Below are 15,874 nucleotides of genomic sequence, written 5' to 3' on the forward strand. Positions count from 1 at the left end.
TAGCAAGCTATACCGTTTTGGTGCTGTTGGGGGAAAGGCAGCAGCAGCCAAGTTCATGGCACTGTGGGTGGCTCTGCTGCAGAGGAGGGTAGGAAAAAGAATGGGAGAGCTATAATGGGAGGGGATTCTCTAGTAAGGGGAGTAGATAGGCGTTTCTGCGGTCGCAACCGATACTCCAGGATGGTATGTTGCCTCCCTGGTGCAAGGGTCAAGGATGTCTCTGAGCGGCTGTAGGGCATTCTGGAGGGGGAGGGTGAACAGCCAGTTGTCATGGTGCATATAGGTACCAATGATATAGGCAAAAATTGGATGAGTTCCTGCAAGCTGAATTTAGGGGGCTAGGAGTTAAATTAAAAAGTAGGACCTCAAGGGTAGTAATCTCCGGATTGCTGCCAGTGCCACGTGCTTGTCAGAGTAGGAATTTCAGGATAGCTCAGATGAATACGTGGCTTGAGGAGTGGTGCAGGAGGGAGGGATTCAAATTCGTGGGACATTGGAACCGGTTCTGGGAGAGGTGGGACCAGTACAAACCGGACGGTCTGCACCTGGGCAGGACCGGAACCAATGTCCTAGGGGGAAGTGTTTGCTAGTGCTGTTGGGGAGGGGTTAAACTAGTGTGGCAAGGGGATGGGAACCTATGCAGGGAGACAGAGGGAAGTAGAATGGGGGCAGAAGCAAAAGGTAGAAAAGAAAAGTAAAAGTGGAGGACAGAGAAACCCAAGGCAAAAATCCAAAAGGGTCACATTACAGCCAAATTCTAAAAGGACAAACTGTGTTAAAAAGACAAGCCTGAAGGCTCTGTGCATCAGTGCAAGGAGTAGTCGTAATAAGGTGGACGAATTAACTGCGCAGGCAGATATTAATGAATATGATATAATTGGGATTCCGGAGACATGGCTCCAGGTTGACCAAGGCTGGGAACTCAACATCCAGGGGTATTCAACATTCAGGAAGGATAGACAGAAAGGAAAAGGAGGTGGGGTAGCGTTGCTGGTTAAAGAGGAAATTAATGCAATAGTAAGGAAGGACATTAGCTTGGATGATGTGGAATCTGTATGGGTAGAATTGCGGAATACCAAAGGGCAGAAAACGCGAGTGGGAGTTGTGTACAGACCACCAAACAGTAGTAGTAAGGTTGGGGATAGCATCAAACAAGAAATTAGGGATGCGTGCAATAAAGGTACAGCAGTTATGGGTGACTTTAATCTACATATAGATTGGGCTAACCAAACTGGAAGCAATACGGTGGAGGAGGATTTCCTGGAGTGTATTAGGGATGGTTTTCTAGACCAAAATGTCGAGGAACCAACTAGAGGGCTGGACATCCTCGACTGGGTGATGTATAATGAGAAAGGACTCATTAGCAACCTTGTTGTGCGAGATCACTTGGGGAAGAGTGACCATAATATGGTAGAATTCTTTATTAAGATGGAGACTGACACAGTTAATTCAGAGACTAGGGTCCTGAACTTAAGGAAAGGTAACTTCGATGGTATGAGACATGAATTGGCTAGAATAGACTGGCGAATGATACTTAAAGGTTTGATGGTGGATAGGCAATGGCAGACATTTAAAGATCACATGGATGAACTTCAACAATTGTACATCCCTGTCTGGAGTAAAAATAAAACGGGGAAGGTGGCTCAACCGTGGCTAACAAGGGAAATTAGGGATAGTGTTAAATCTAAGCAAGAGGCATATAAATGGGCCAGAAAAAACAGCAAACCTGAGGACTGGGAGAAATTTAGAATTCAGCAGAGGAGGACAAAGGGTTTAATTAGGAGGGGGAAAATAGAGTATGAGAGGAAGCTTGCTGGAAACATAAAAACTGACTGCAAAAGCTTCTATAGATATGTGAAGAGAAAAAGATTAGTGAAGACAAACATATGTCCCTTGCAGTCAGAATCAGGTCAATTTATAATGGGGAACAAAGAAATGGCAGACCAATTGAACAAATACTTTAGTTCTGTCTTCACGAAGGAAGATACAAATAACTTTCCGGAAATACTAGGGGACCGAGGGGCTAGTCAGAAGGAGGAACTAAAGGAAATCCTTATTAATCAGGAAATTGTGTTGGGGAAATTGATGGGATTGAAGGCTGATAAATCCCCAGGGCCTGATGGTCTGCATGCCAGAGTACGTAAGGAAGTGGCCCTAGAAATAGTTGATGCATTGGCGATCATTTTCCAAAAGTCTTATCGACTCTGGATTAGTTCCTATGGACTGGAGGGTAGCTAATGTAACACCACTTTTTAAAAAAAAGGAGAGAGAGAGAAAACGGGGAATTATAGACCAGTTAGCCTGACATCAGTAGTGGGGAAAATGTTGGAATCAATTATTAAAGATGAAATAGCAGTGGATTTGGAAAGCAGTGACAGGATCGGTCCCAGTCAGCATGGATTTATGAAAGGGAAATCATGTTTGACAAATCTTCTGGAATTTTTTGAGGATGTAACTAGCAGAGTGGACAAGGGAGAACTAGTGGATGTGGTGTATTTGGACTTTCAAAAGGCTTTTGACAAGGTCCCACAAGAGATTAGTGTGCAAAATTACAGCACATGGTATTGGGGGTAATGTATTGACGTGGATAGAGAATTGGTTCGCAGACAGGAAGCAGAGAGTCGAGATAAATGGGTCCTTTTCAGAATGGCAGGCAGTGACTAGTGGGGTGCCGCAGGGTTCATTGCTGGGACCACAGCTATTTACAATATACATCAATGATTTAGATGAAGGAATTGAGTGTAATATCTCCAAGTTTGCAGATGACACTAAGCTGGGTGGCAGTGTGAGCTGTGAGGAGGATGCTAAGAGGCTGCAGGGTGACTTGCACAGGTTAGGTGAGTGGGAAAATGCTTGGCAGTTGCAGTATAATGTGGATAAATGTGAGGTCATCCACTTTGGTGGCAAAAACAGGAAGACAGAATATTATCTGAATGGCGACAGATGAGGAAAAGGGGAGATGCAACAAGACCTGGGTGTCATGGTACATCAGTCATTGAAAGTTGGCATGCAGGTACAGCAGGCGGCAAAGACGGCAAATGGCATGTTGGCCTTCATAGCTCGGGGATTTTGAGTATAGGAGCCGGGAGGTCTTACTGCAGTTGTACAGGGCCTTGGTGAGGCCTCACCTGGAATATTGTGTTCAGTTTTGGTCTCCTAATCTGAGGAAGGACATTCTTGCTATTGAGGGAATGGACAAAGAGGTTAGGGTTAGTGCAAGTGAAGTTGAAAAGCAATTTACAACAATAAGCTTAAGAGGTTGGATACAAAGAGACATATTCGATATGTGCAATGATGAGAAGGATACTCAAAGAAAAAATAATAAAAAGAACACTACTCTCCTTTTTTACTGAGGTGTATGATGGGCCAGGGTTGCAGTGCTTTATGCATATGTACAGAGTATTAGAAATAAAGTAAATTTAGCTGGGAGCTAAATAGTTTCAACTAATTTTTAGAAGTAGTAAAGAAGGGGGGCGGGCGGGCGGGCGGCGCAGGGGCTGGGGGGGTGGTGCCGGGGGTAAGGGAGTCCCGGATAAGGGAGGTTCAACCTGGAATAGTATTTCAAACAGAGAATGACTATAAAATAATCCATATGGTTGTATATTTGTTGCAGTTTAATTAATCCTGACTTTGAAGAGTCCAAAACAAAACCAGTTCTTTCGAGAAAACCTCTAAAACGCAAAGCCATAAATGAGGATGACTTTGAAGAGGGAGTGCACAACTATATGGAACAAGAAAAAGGTATAAACTTATTTACATTTTTGTTGAGCTTTATATCGTTTTTTAACCACTATCACTTTACAGCTGCTTTAAACCATTAATGGCCTGTCGTGACTTGCCACCCAGTTTTGGTTTTGCCTCTCCACATTTAAGAAATGAATAGCCATCAACATGTAAGGTACAATTAATTGGAAAGGCATACAGTTTAATCTGAGCAATAACAGCTTTCCGTTTTACATCGGTGTGTAAAATGTAAATAAGTGAACATAGTCTTTAATTATAAACTATATAAGGACAACAAATATTTGGTATTAATATTGGTTTAAATTGGCTTTAATCACAGATCAAACTTAGAAAATTGGGAAAAGCTGCATCGGCTATCTTTGGAAATGGCTGGTTTCTGCCATGTACTACATTGAGTATGGGAGTGAGAATTGTGTTACTTCTGCACCTATTCTGCTTTACTTTGCAGTGATTTCAGTGGTGATATGTTAGTACGTTAAATTACTTGTCAATTCTTCTCATTATATTGATATTTAACATTTGGCTTGACCCAATTAAAATTTTGCATGGCATACCTGGAAAGGTCTTATCAATATAAAGGAGCAGTAGTAAAGAAAGACTTGGATTTATAAATCACCTTTCCGACCACCGGACGTCTCAAAGCACTTTACAGCGAATTAACTACTTTTGGAGTGTAGTCACTGTTCCAATGTAGGAAATGCAGCAGCCAATTTGCGCACAGGCAAGCTCCCACAAACAGCAATGCGATAATGACCAGATAATCTGTTTTTTGTTATGTTGATTGAGGGATAAATATATTGGGCAGGGCACCGGGGATAACTTCCTTGCTCTTCGAAATAGTGCTGCGGGATTTTTTACGTCCGCTTGAGAGGGCAGACGGGGCCTCGGTTTAATGTGTCATCCGAAAGACGGCACCTCCAACAGTGTAGTGCTCCCTCAGCACAGCACTTGAGTGTCAGCCTGGATTTTTGTGCTCAAATCCCTGGAGTGGGACTTGAACCCACAACCTTATGACTCAGGCAACAGTGGTACCCACTGAGCCACTGGCTGACACCACCAGTAGGCTATTGAGCTCCTCTAGCCTATCCAGCCATTCAATTATAGAATGGCTAATCTGTATCTTAACTCCATCTACTCGCCTTGGTTCTGTAACCCTTCATAGCCTCACCCAACAGCATGTTGAAAATGTTTGTGAGCTCACCCAGTGACTTAATTGGTGACAGTACCACTAGGTGCAGAACAGAGCCTTTCAATCAGGAAGATCCCAGGTTCAGTGTCTGATCTGTGCCGAGTGAGTTCATTTTAACTGAGGTAAAGGTAAGGGCAATTGGCCGCAACATCTTTTAGCCAGGAAGTGGGAAGTCAGCTAATGCTCTTGGCTCACCTGCTAGAAGGTGCATGTTGTCAGATGGGGTTCAGATGAGATCTCCTTCTGGTGAAATAACCTGCTTGCATTTGTGAAGAATGGATGAGATGCCAGAGGTCAGCTGTTCATCCTGTTTTCACTCGTAACCCACATGCATGTATTTCGAGAAGGGGGTCACTGGATGATGATGAGCAGGAGTTCTGCTTGTTTTTTCTTTCCTGGCACAGAGATGTTGATGGTTATTGTCGTCTCCCCAAAGCTGTTCTGGGTACGTTCATTCAGCTTAGCACTGACCAGACATCACTCATGGGTCTTTCCTGGTTTGTATTGCTCAACACCACATAAAATTACATTTGCCCAAAGATGGTCGATCATATGGCATGTTTGAAATATATCTGACTAGTTCATTACTAAAATGAACGGTATCTGTAAGCACTTGGGGAATAGAAATGGTAGATGCACATCACGTTGGCTTCTAAATATGTTGACCTTGTTTCTCTGCTGAAGTGCTTGTTTTTATTTAGAACCTGAAGAAATGGAAAGATCTGGGCCATTTGAAAAGACTGCAGGACTGACGGACATTTCGGGAATAGTTGGGTAATAACTGATTGACAAATGATCAGAACTGTTGATTTTAATGATTGAATAAGTCAAATTCAGTTTTATTGCATGGTTTATGGTACATTTACGAATGATTTGGAGATCAGATGCCATGATTGTATCCATTTTTATGTGAAAACCATAAATCATTGGCATTGTTAATGCATAAATGCAAAGATAGCTTGACGTCAGTAAATGTTACCATTTATGGAATTCTCAGACTGTTTGATTACTAATGTTCGAGAATCATCTTCAAGTCTGTTAATCTCATGTCAGAACTGCAAGTTTCCTTTATTATTTTGGGGGAAGGGGGCATTTAAGTTCATGGGGTAAATGCGAGTACTATACCGATATTGTGCGGAGTTTAATTGTAATTTTCTTGTGTGCATCTGATCGTAGACAATTAGCACTTTTTTAGCTCCACATGGCTGAGCTAAGAACAAAAAAATTAGGCATCGTTCTCTAATCTCTCTCTGCCTGCCATCATTTTTCTTTCCCTTCTTCCCCTTCTGAAAGCAGCGATTCATACAGGGTACAGTTGCTCACCAAAGTGGCCATCCTTCATGTCTAAGACTAGATAGTGTGCTCGAAGTTATTTGTTGTTAGGGACATCTCAGCTGAGCCCAATCCTGCCCTCAATGTGCACAAATGTATACTAATTGCTGTATATAACATTCGGTAGAGAGAACTCGCCCTTCTTAACCCAGTTGCCATTTCATCAACCCATGTCGGTGAGACAGTAAAGAAAACCCCAAGCCGAGACAAATTTCTGAAGTGGTGGGGTTCCCAAATGACTAGGTTGATAAATAGACTTCCCATTATGGAACTAAGCCATACAAACCAGAAAGGTGCCTGTTATACTCCTGGTCTGTACCAAGGTGATGACAATTGGAGTGTTATAATGAATCTCCATGCCTTTGGGCCAGAAAAAGTAAAGAATCAGCTGCAAGTTCCTGCACCTGCTTGCTATTCATTGCTGCTGGCAATTGCCTACATGTGGATGATGGGTGAGGACAGGGTCGGGGTCAGCTATGGCATCTCCGCTATGAGAACAAGTTACAAATTGATTTGTTAGACCACTCCTCAATGGGAGAACAAGTCATGATGCAATTGAGTACACTATATTTTGATGCAGTCCATTGGCTCCAGAATAAGGTAAATTGGGTTCTTGTGAGCACTTTCTCGGCCTGTTCTGCACCATACAATTGAGAGCCCAGTGTCTTGGCAACTTACAGCTTTGCGTCTTAATTAATGCTTTTATAGATCCTTGATTTAAAAAAAAATTATTAGTCCCATCTGAGGAGTTGTGGGAAGATCATTTAGTCCTGTACATTTGTGCAGTCTGATGCAGAGCCTAGCCCAAACCTGGTGGGAAGAAGAAGATAGGTTGTTAAAACAGAAGACCACATAGAAAGTCACCTGCTCTGAACCCTTGATCAATCGTGACCATTGTTTATACGGTTTTAAAATGCTGCTGTTTTTGCATTGAATTACATAGATTTTACAGCAAAAAAACAAGCCATTTGGCCCAACTGGTCTGTTCCTATGTTTATGCTCTTCATGAATCTTCTCCCACTCCTTTTATCTAACTATCAGCATAACCTTCTATTAATTTCTCCCTCGGGTATTTATCTAGCCTCTCCTTAAATGCATCTATGCTATTCACTCGTAGCGAATTCCACCTTCTTGTCACATTCTTGGGGGTAAAGTAGTTTCTCCTGAATTCCTTATTGTATTTAGTGGTGATCTTGTATTTGTGGCCCCAGTTTTGGTCTCCTCCATAAGTGGAAACATTTTCTCTACATCGGTTATCAAATCCCTTCATAATTTTAAAGACCTCTATTTGTTCACCTCTCAACCTTTTCTCAAAAAAGAGCCCCATGTTATTCAGCCTTTCCTGATATCCTTTTAGTTCTGGTATCATCCTTGTGAATCTTTTCTGCTCCTTCTCCAGTCCCTCTATATCCTTTTTTATAATAATGATTAATTCATATTTTAATGTAGAATATATTGGGTCGCTGTGATATTAATAGTCTATAGCCTGGCAGTTCTTGCAACCTTCTAAAGTTCAAGTTGGTCAATTTTACTGGTTTGCAACGGGTCCTCCAGATGATGTGCTCTGGATTTCAGCCAAGGTGAAAAGAGCTGATGAGACATGCCCAGCCTCACGGAAATGTATTTCTGGATAGTAGAATGTCAAAGGCCATTTATGGCACCTGTGGAGAATGTATTACTAGTATTTTGTCTGTTGCAGATCAGTTAATTTTGATACTGAAGAGTCTGTGTCAAAACCAATTCTGAGCAGAAGACCGAGAAGAGACAACCTCATCAGTGAAGATGATTTTGAAGAAGGAGTACTTTACTACTTGCAGCAAATAAAAGGTGTAGTAAATGTTTTATTAAAGCTTTTTCTTCCTGCTTTGAAGTTTTATCTGGGCTCTGCAATTCCCTTGTCTTAAATGTATGCATAGGCAGCCTGGTTCTTCAGTGTCAGCTGCTCTTGTAGCTTGATGCCAGAAAGCAAGTGACAGCTGCTTGGGGTGGCTCACCCTGTTTTCTTTTTCCACTTCTCTTTGGTAAAGTGGGTCACTTCTGCTCAGTGTATACTCCAACTACCTATTCAGGTACCTGCAACTGCATGACATGGTTCTTTGAGAAGTCCCAGCAAATTGCAAGTTGTGTGAAATGTAGCTGAATTTAATGTGAACAAGTACAATGGTGTGTAAAATGTAGAATATAATCACCACCATTTCTAAATGTGTACTGTATTAACTATTAGTGCATTGAAGGTGCATGTCCCACAGAGTGATAGAATATGGATCTGTGGCTCAATGCTCCATGGAACTAAAGCAAAACTATACTAATGGCATGCATGTGCATGTGTGCAACTGGGGTTGGACAACCCCTTGAGTAGGCCTTGTGCTGTGATTGTGCTATCTGTTTTTACAGTTAGGCTGAGGTGTTATCACAGGTTGCTTGCATTGATGGTGTGCAAAGTTCCCATAGGATTTGATTATGATCATGAACATAGCTTCCCTACCACATATTTTGCATGGTCTGTCCAGAAATCAATGTGATCATTGAAGGCCAGGATAATGCACATTTTTAAACTTGCTTCCTGGCCTTTGAGAGTGAGTTTCTTCAAGATGTTTAGCTGATTTGTGAGTGAGTATGGGCTAGTAGAGTACTATTTTTGGCTTTTTGGATTGCTTTTGTTGCACTTAGTTTGGTGAATTTTCTACATTATTGACTTAATTTTTATATTTTAGTTTCTTTGTCTGCCATTTGAAGGGTGTAAAGACTCCAGTAGAGTTACTTGGACATCTCCAAGAAGATCTGCCTTCCATGCCTACACTTCACCAGGGAGATAGTCTCTACTGCAGGATCCTGCAGTATTAGGATGGCTCTGCCTGTTGCAATTAAAGGCACATCTGCATCAAACTTCTATGCAGTTGGCTTCTTTCAAACTGCCTCGGTTAATACCTGTCACATCAGACAGTCTGGTGAAATGCTGCATTTGAGGTCAATGATGCCTTGTTTACCAGGGATAATTCATTTATCACTTTTTCATGGAAAGGTTTCCACTTTTTCAGAGTAGCCGGGTTCTTGAGTGCAAGGTCTTATCGATGGAACCCATGAGACCAGTTAGGCTCCTTTCACTAATGTTCGGGATTTTATAAATAGGACAGGATTTCACTAAATTAACATGCAGCTTGTAACCATCACAACACATTGTAAAGGTGGATGCCAGGTAACCTGAAAACTATCATGACACATTTATCCTTTAGCAATTAACAGTTCCATGGTTATTTTATGGTCTTTTGATTCATGATACCAATATAAAATCTGTGAAACACATCTGAAGGAAAATATAATGAGGCATATGCCTCCACAACAATACAAATAACATACCACAAGCATGCTGAAGGTAAGATTCTGTTGTTTGAATAGATCTGAGGGTGTCCTGTTGTACAGTGTTGCAATTACACTCTCGAGGAAAAGTTACCGTGGAGTAGGTAGAAGATGCATGTCTGGTGGGCCTGAAACATAGAAACATAGAAAATAGGTGCAGGAGTAGGCCATTCGGCCCTTCGAGCCTGCACCACCATTCAATATGTTCATGGCTGATCATGCAACTTCAGTACCCCATTCCTGCTTTCTCTCCATACCCCTTGATTCCTTTAACCATAAGGGCCACATCTAATTCCCTTTTGAATATATCTAACGAACTGGCTTCAACAACTTTCTGTGGTAGAGAATTCCCCAGGTTCACCACTCTCTGGGTGAAGAAGTTTCTCCTCATCTCGGTCCTAAATGGCTTACCCCGTATCCTTAGACTGTGACCCCTGGTTCTGGACTTCCCCAACATTGGGAACATTCTTCCTGCATCTAACCTGTCCAATCCCGTCAGAATTTTATATGTTCCTATGAGATCTCCGAGATGAGGAGAAACTTCTTCACCCAGAGAGTGGTGAACCTGTGGAATTCTCTACCACAGAAAGTTGTTGAAGCCAGTTCGTTCCCTCTCATTCTTCTAAATTCCAGTGAATATAAGCCTAGTCGATCCAGTCTTTCTTCATATGTCAGTCCTGTCATCCTGGGAATCAGTCTGGTGAACCTTCGCTGCACTCCCTCAATAGCAAGAATGTCCTTCCTCAGATTATGAGACCAAAACTACAAAATATTCAAGGTTTGGCCTCACCAAGGCCCTGTACAACTGCAGTAAAACCTCTTTGCTCCTATACTCAAATCCTCTCGCTTTTAAGGTCAACATGCCATTTGCTGCCTTCACCGCCTCTTGTACCTGCATGCCAACTTTCAATGACTGATATACCATGACACCTAGGTCTCGGTGCACTTCCCCTTTTCCTAAGCTGTCACCATTCAGATAATATTTTGTCTTCCTGTTTTTGCCACCAAAGTGGATAACCTCACATTTATCCACATTATACTGCATCTGCCATGCATTTGCCCACTCACCTAACCTGTCCAAGTCACCCTGCAGCCTCTTGGCATCCTCCTCACAGCTCACACTGCCACCCAGCTTAGTGTCATCTGCAGACTTGGAGATATTATATTCAATTCCTTCGTCCAAATCATTAATGTATATTGTAAATAGCTGGGGTCCCAGCACTGAACCTTGCGGTACCCCACTAGTCACTGCCTGCCATTCTGAAAAGGACCCGTTTATTCCTCCTCTTTGCTTCCTGTCTGCCAACCAGTTCTCTATCCACATCAATACATTACCCCCACTACCATGTGCTTTAATTTTGTACACTAATCTCTTCTGTGGGACCTTGTCAAAAGCCTTTTGAAAGTCTAAATATACCACATCCACTGGTTCTCCCTTGAATACTATACTAGTTACATCCTCAAAAAATTCTAAATGATTTGTCAAGCATGATTTCCCTTTCATAAATCCATGCTGACTTGGACCAATTCTGTTACTGCTTTCCAAATGCGCTGCTATTACATCTTTAATAATTGATTCCAACATTTTCCCCACCACCGATGTCAGGCTAACCGGTCTATAATTCCCTGTTTTCTCTCTTCCCTCCTTTTTTAAGAAGTGGGGTTACATTAGCTACCCTCCAATCTATAGGAACTGATCCAGAGTCTATAGAATGTTGGAAAATGACCACCAATGCATCCATTATTTCTAAGGCCACTTCCTTAAGTACTCTGGGTTGCAGACAATCAGGTCCTGGGGATTTATCGACCCATCAATTTCCCTAACACCATTTCCTGACTAATGAGGATTTCCTTCAGTTCCTCCTCCTCGGTCCCCTAGTATTTCCGGAAGGTTATGTGTGTCTTCCTTAGTGAAGACAGAACCGAAGTATTTGTTCAATTGGTCTGCCATTTCTTTGTTCCCCATTATAAATTCACCTGATTCCTGAAGAGGACAGTGAGTCTGGGGATGAAGAATTACAGCGATAAAATGCCAATGTTTAATAGAGAACAATTTGAATTTAAAAATACAGCACTGTGTACATGTTACCAATAAACCAGCCGACGAAACCCAGTGCGCACTATTATCCTTTACTTAACCTTAGCTACCATGCACGCTTATCCATTCATTATTTGTAAATGTTTTCCCACCCCCCCCTCTTGTGTGTGTTTCCTGCTACCTAACCAAGTGCTACTTTTAGATGCTACCTCAGTGGAAGAAGAAAGTGAGGTGGCTTCCTGATAAATATCTCTTGAGTAGCTCCTGGAATGGAGGTGGTTCTTTACTCTTTGTGCTGGGTTTTAAGATGCTGATGCTGTGGTAGCTGCTTAAGTCTGTCCTCTTTCTGGCTCAGCATGAACCATTTGAGTGGAGTAGCTAGCTGGTCTGCAATCATGCTTTTGAAGCCCTGCATCAGGGTACTTTTCAGATGATTCCCAGCATGGTGAATCCAGACAGGACAGTCGTGGACACTGGAGTCTAAAGTCTCTAACATCAAGTTAGTACATTTCCCAAGAAAGTCCAGAGCTGCGATTTGGACTTCTGCTAAGCAGGGGAGTGGGGTATGGTGGGAGTGCTGCACTGCAGATGATCCTGAAGGTGTCATGCAAGTGAAACAGCACTGCGTAAATGTGCTTGGTGAACTCCTTCATATGATAGGATCTTGTCGGGTGTTTTGCACACTCAAATGACCATGAATTGATGGTGCTCCGAAAACAGCATTATTTTGTATTCGGGGCTTAAATGGCACCAATCCTAGAACTTAGTAGCTGACGGTGGCCTTGAGTTAGATCTCAGGCCAACTTGTTAGAATCATAGAAAATTACAGCACTGAAGGAAGCCATTCAGACCATTGAGTCTGCAGCGGTTCTTTCGAAGACCAATCCAGTTAATCCCACTGCCTGGCTATTTCCCCGGATCCCTGCAATTTTTTCTCCTCCGGGTATTTATCCAACTCCCTTTTGAAAGCTACTATTGAATCTGTTTCCACCATCTGATCAGAACATAAGGAGTAGGCCATTCAGACCTTTGAGCCTGCTCTGCCATTCAGTAAGATCATGGCTGATCTTCTAACTCAACACCACCTTCCCACACTATTTCCATATCCCTTGGTTCCCTTAGTATCCAAAAATCTATTGATCTCTCTTGAATATACTCAATGAGCATCCTCAGCCCCCTCGGGTAGAGAATTCCAAAGATTCACAACCGTTTGAGTGAAGTAATTTCTCCTCCTCAGTCCTAAATAGCTGAACCCTTACCCGGAGACTATGCCCCCTCATTCTCGACTCTCCAGCCAGGGGAAACAACCTTTCAGCATCGACCCTGTCAATCCCCCTCAGATTCTTGTATGCTTCAATGAGATCACCTCTCAGTCTTCTAAACTCCAAAGAGTATAGGCCCAATCTACTTAATCTCATCGGACAACCCTCTCCTCCCTGAAAAACACAGCTAGGTTAATATTTCTGGTAGAGACCCTTTATTCGAACTTGAACAGAATTCTGTTGAAAATTGATCACTTGAAATGTTGAGCTATCTTTTTTCTCTTTTCAGATGCTGATGAGCTTGCTGTATATTTTTTATTATTTTTGTTTCTATTCCAGATTTCCAGCATTTACACATTTTCTTTCCATCTCAAAAATCATCTGAAGCTGATTGTAAATTGCATACTGAAATATTATGGAAGGCCATTCTCTGTCTTAATCTACTAGGAAAGACATATAAAATCAGAAATCAGAGATCAGAACTATGTTACAATATTTATTTACAAATTATGACCAATGAAGCACAAGAAAGTTAGTAATTTGTCTCGTGTACAGAGCAAAAAATCATTAATGTTTGTGTTTGCAGAAATAGCAATGGGCCTGCAGCCGCAGAACATAAACATGTCTTTTGTTGGTTTAAAAAAATACATCCCAACACATGCTTCTCCAGCAATATCTTTTTGGTTCTTTAGGTCTACTGTCACTGTACCTAACCCCAGCTTACATTGCAGAATTCCTTTGTCTGACTGCTCGGAATTTAGAAAGGACAGAGGATCTCTACTAGCCCAGCGTCCAGTATTAATTAAATAAACATCCAAACAAATTTTACTGCCGTTATCCACAGCCGGCGCAAAGGTCACATTCAAGCTAATTTGTCCAATGGTTTACTAGATGAAGCTTTATACAACATGCAAAATTCAGACATCTAACCTGATGGTATACTTTAAAAAAATATATACAATTGTGTGGAAAAAATGACCAGTGAAAAGGGCCCAATACCTACCTACAGCAGTAAAACATACTGGTTTGTTGAAAGAGAAACATGTCACCATACTGACGTTCAACTCGCACAGCTATCTTCATTAGCGTTTCAAATCAAATTAATTTAATTAAATACAAGAACAAAGTCCCTAGCAAGTTTACCATCTGAAAATAAAAAAGTACAGCACAGAATCACTTTTAACTCTAGTAACAACAGAATGTACCTAAGCCTAGCATTGGCATAAATTTCTGTTTCCAAGAATGTTTAGAGGAAGTGTTAGCACGGGGGGAATCACATCAAAGATCATTCCTCTTCTTGCTTAATGTCCAATAGATGATGATGAATTGTGGAGACCTTAATTCTATCTTGCCAAGGAAGATTGAAGCAATTGTAGCAGCCTTACTATCATTGTCCTAGGATCAGTTAACAGACCAGGATTTGAATCTGGAACCTTCCCTGGTCTCATCATCATCATAGGCAGTCCCACGAAATCGAGGAAGACATGCTTCCACTCTCAAAATGAGTTCTTAGGTGACTGAACAGTCCAATACGGGAATTACAGTATCTGTCACAGGTGGGACAGACAGTCGTTGAAGGAAAGGGAGGGTGGGACTAGTTTGCCGCACGCTCCTTCCGCTGTCTGCGCTTGGTTCCTGCATGCTCTTGGCGATGAGACTCGAGGTGCTCAGCGCCCTCCTGGATGCACTTCCTCCACAGGGCGGTCTTTGGCTAGGGACTCCCAGGTGTCAGTGGGGATGTTGCATTTTATCAAGCAGGCTTTCAGGGTGTCCTTGAAATGTTTCCTCTGCCCACCTTGGGCTTGCTTGCCGTGTAGGAGTTCCGAGAAAAGCACTTGTTTTGGGAGGTTTGTGTCAGGCATACGAACAATGTGGCCCACCCAGCAGAGCTGGTCGAGTGTGGTCAGTGTTTCGATGTTGGCCTGGTCGAGGACGCTAACGTTGGTGCGCCTGTCCTCCCAGTGTATTTGCAGGATCTTGCGGAGACATTGTTGGTGGTATTTCTCCAGCGATTTGAGGTGTCTACTGTATATGGTCCATGTCTCTGAGCCATACAGGAGGGCAGGTATCACAACAGCCGTGTAGACCATGAGCTTGGTGGCAGGCACGCTCTTCCTCAGGTGGCCGAAGGCTGCGCTGGCGCACTGGAGGCGGCGTTCAATCTCGTCGTCTATGTCTACCCTTGTTGATAATAGGCTCCCGAAGTATGGAAAGTGATCCACATTGTCCAGGTCCGCGCGTGGATCTTGATGACTGCGGGGGGGTAGTGCTGTGTGGCGGGCTCACACAGCACTATCTCCCAGGAGGATCTTTGACTTAAGGTTGTTTAGTGTAAGGCCCATGCTTTCGATGCCAGTGAAGGTGTTGACTATGACTTGAAGTTCAGACTCTAAATGTGTGAAGACGCATGCATCGTCCACGTACTGCAGTTCGAAGACAGAGGTTGGGACGGTCTTGGATCTGGCCTGGAGGCGATGTAGGTTGAACAGGTTCTGTAGTTCAGTTCCACTCCTGCAGGGAGCTTGTTGAGTGTGAGGTGGAGCATTGCAGCGAGGAAGATTGAGAAGAGGGTTGGCGCGATGACGTAGCCCTGCTTGACCCCAGTCAGGACGTGGATTGGGTCTGTAATGGATCCATTGGTCAGGATCATGGCTTGCATGTCGTTGTGGAGCAGGTGGAAAATGGTGACGAACTTTTGAGGGCAGCCGAAACGGAGGAGAACGCTCTAGTGCCCCTCTCGGTTGACCGTGTCAAAGGCTTTTATAAGGCCACCTCCTCCAACGGCGACCAGGTGCCGCCGCCTCCAGCACGCGGTGAGCACAATGGCTGTGACCACTCTGAACACCCTGACCTCTCCTCCCACTCTGAACACCCTGACCATCCCACAAAATGGACCTCTGACCTTCCCAATGCCTGCCCCCAGCCCTGGACTATAATTCAGCTACACACTGC

The 15,874-nt window shown here is 43.0% G+C and overlaps 1 protein-coding gene across 5 annotated transcripts in view; it reads left to right on the plus strand.

Annotated features, from left to right (window-relative positions):
• The window catches only part of cenpt (centromere protein T), a 114,470-nt gene that overhangs the window by 35,238 nt on the left and 63,358 nt on the right, over positions 1 to 15,874 (plus strand). For all 5 annotated transcript variants that reach the window (XM_070897947.1, XM_070897945.1, XM_070897948.1 and 2 more), the window contains exons 8-10: positions 3,614 to 3,741; positions 5,635 to 5,707; positions 7,965 to 8,092. In XM_070897947.1, the coding sequence (XP_070754048.1) occupies positions 3,614 to 3,741; positions 5,635 to 5,707; positions 7,965 to 8,092 (329 nt within the window). The remainder of the gene's footprint in view (positions 1 to 3,613; positions 3,742 to 5,634; positions 5,708 to 7,964; positions 8,093 to 15,874) is intronic.

This window comes from Pristiophorus japonicus, chromosome 13, assembly GCF_044704955.1.
Source record: "Pristiophorus japonicus isolate sPriJap1 chromosome 13, sPriJap1.hap1, whole genome shotgun sequence".
In the NCBI taxonomy this organism is placed as follows: Eukaryota; Metazoa; Chordata; class Chondrichthyes; family Pristiophoridae; genus Pristiophorus; species Pristiophorus japonicus.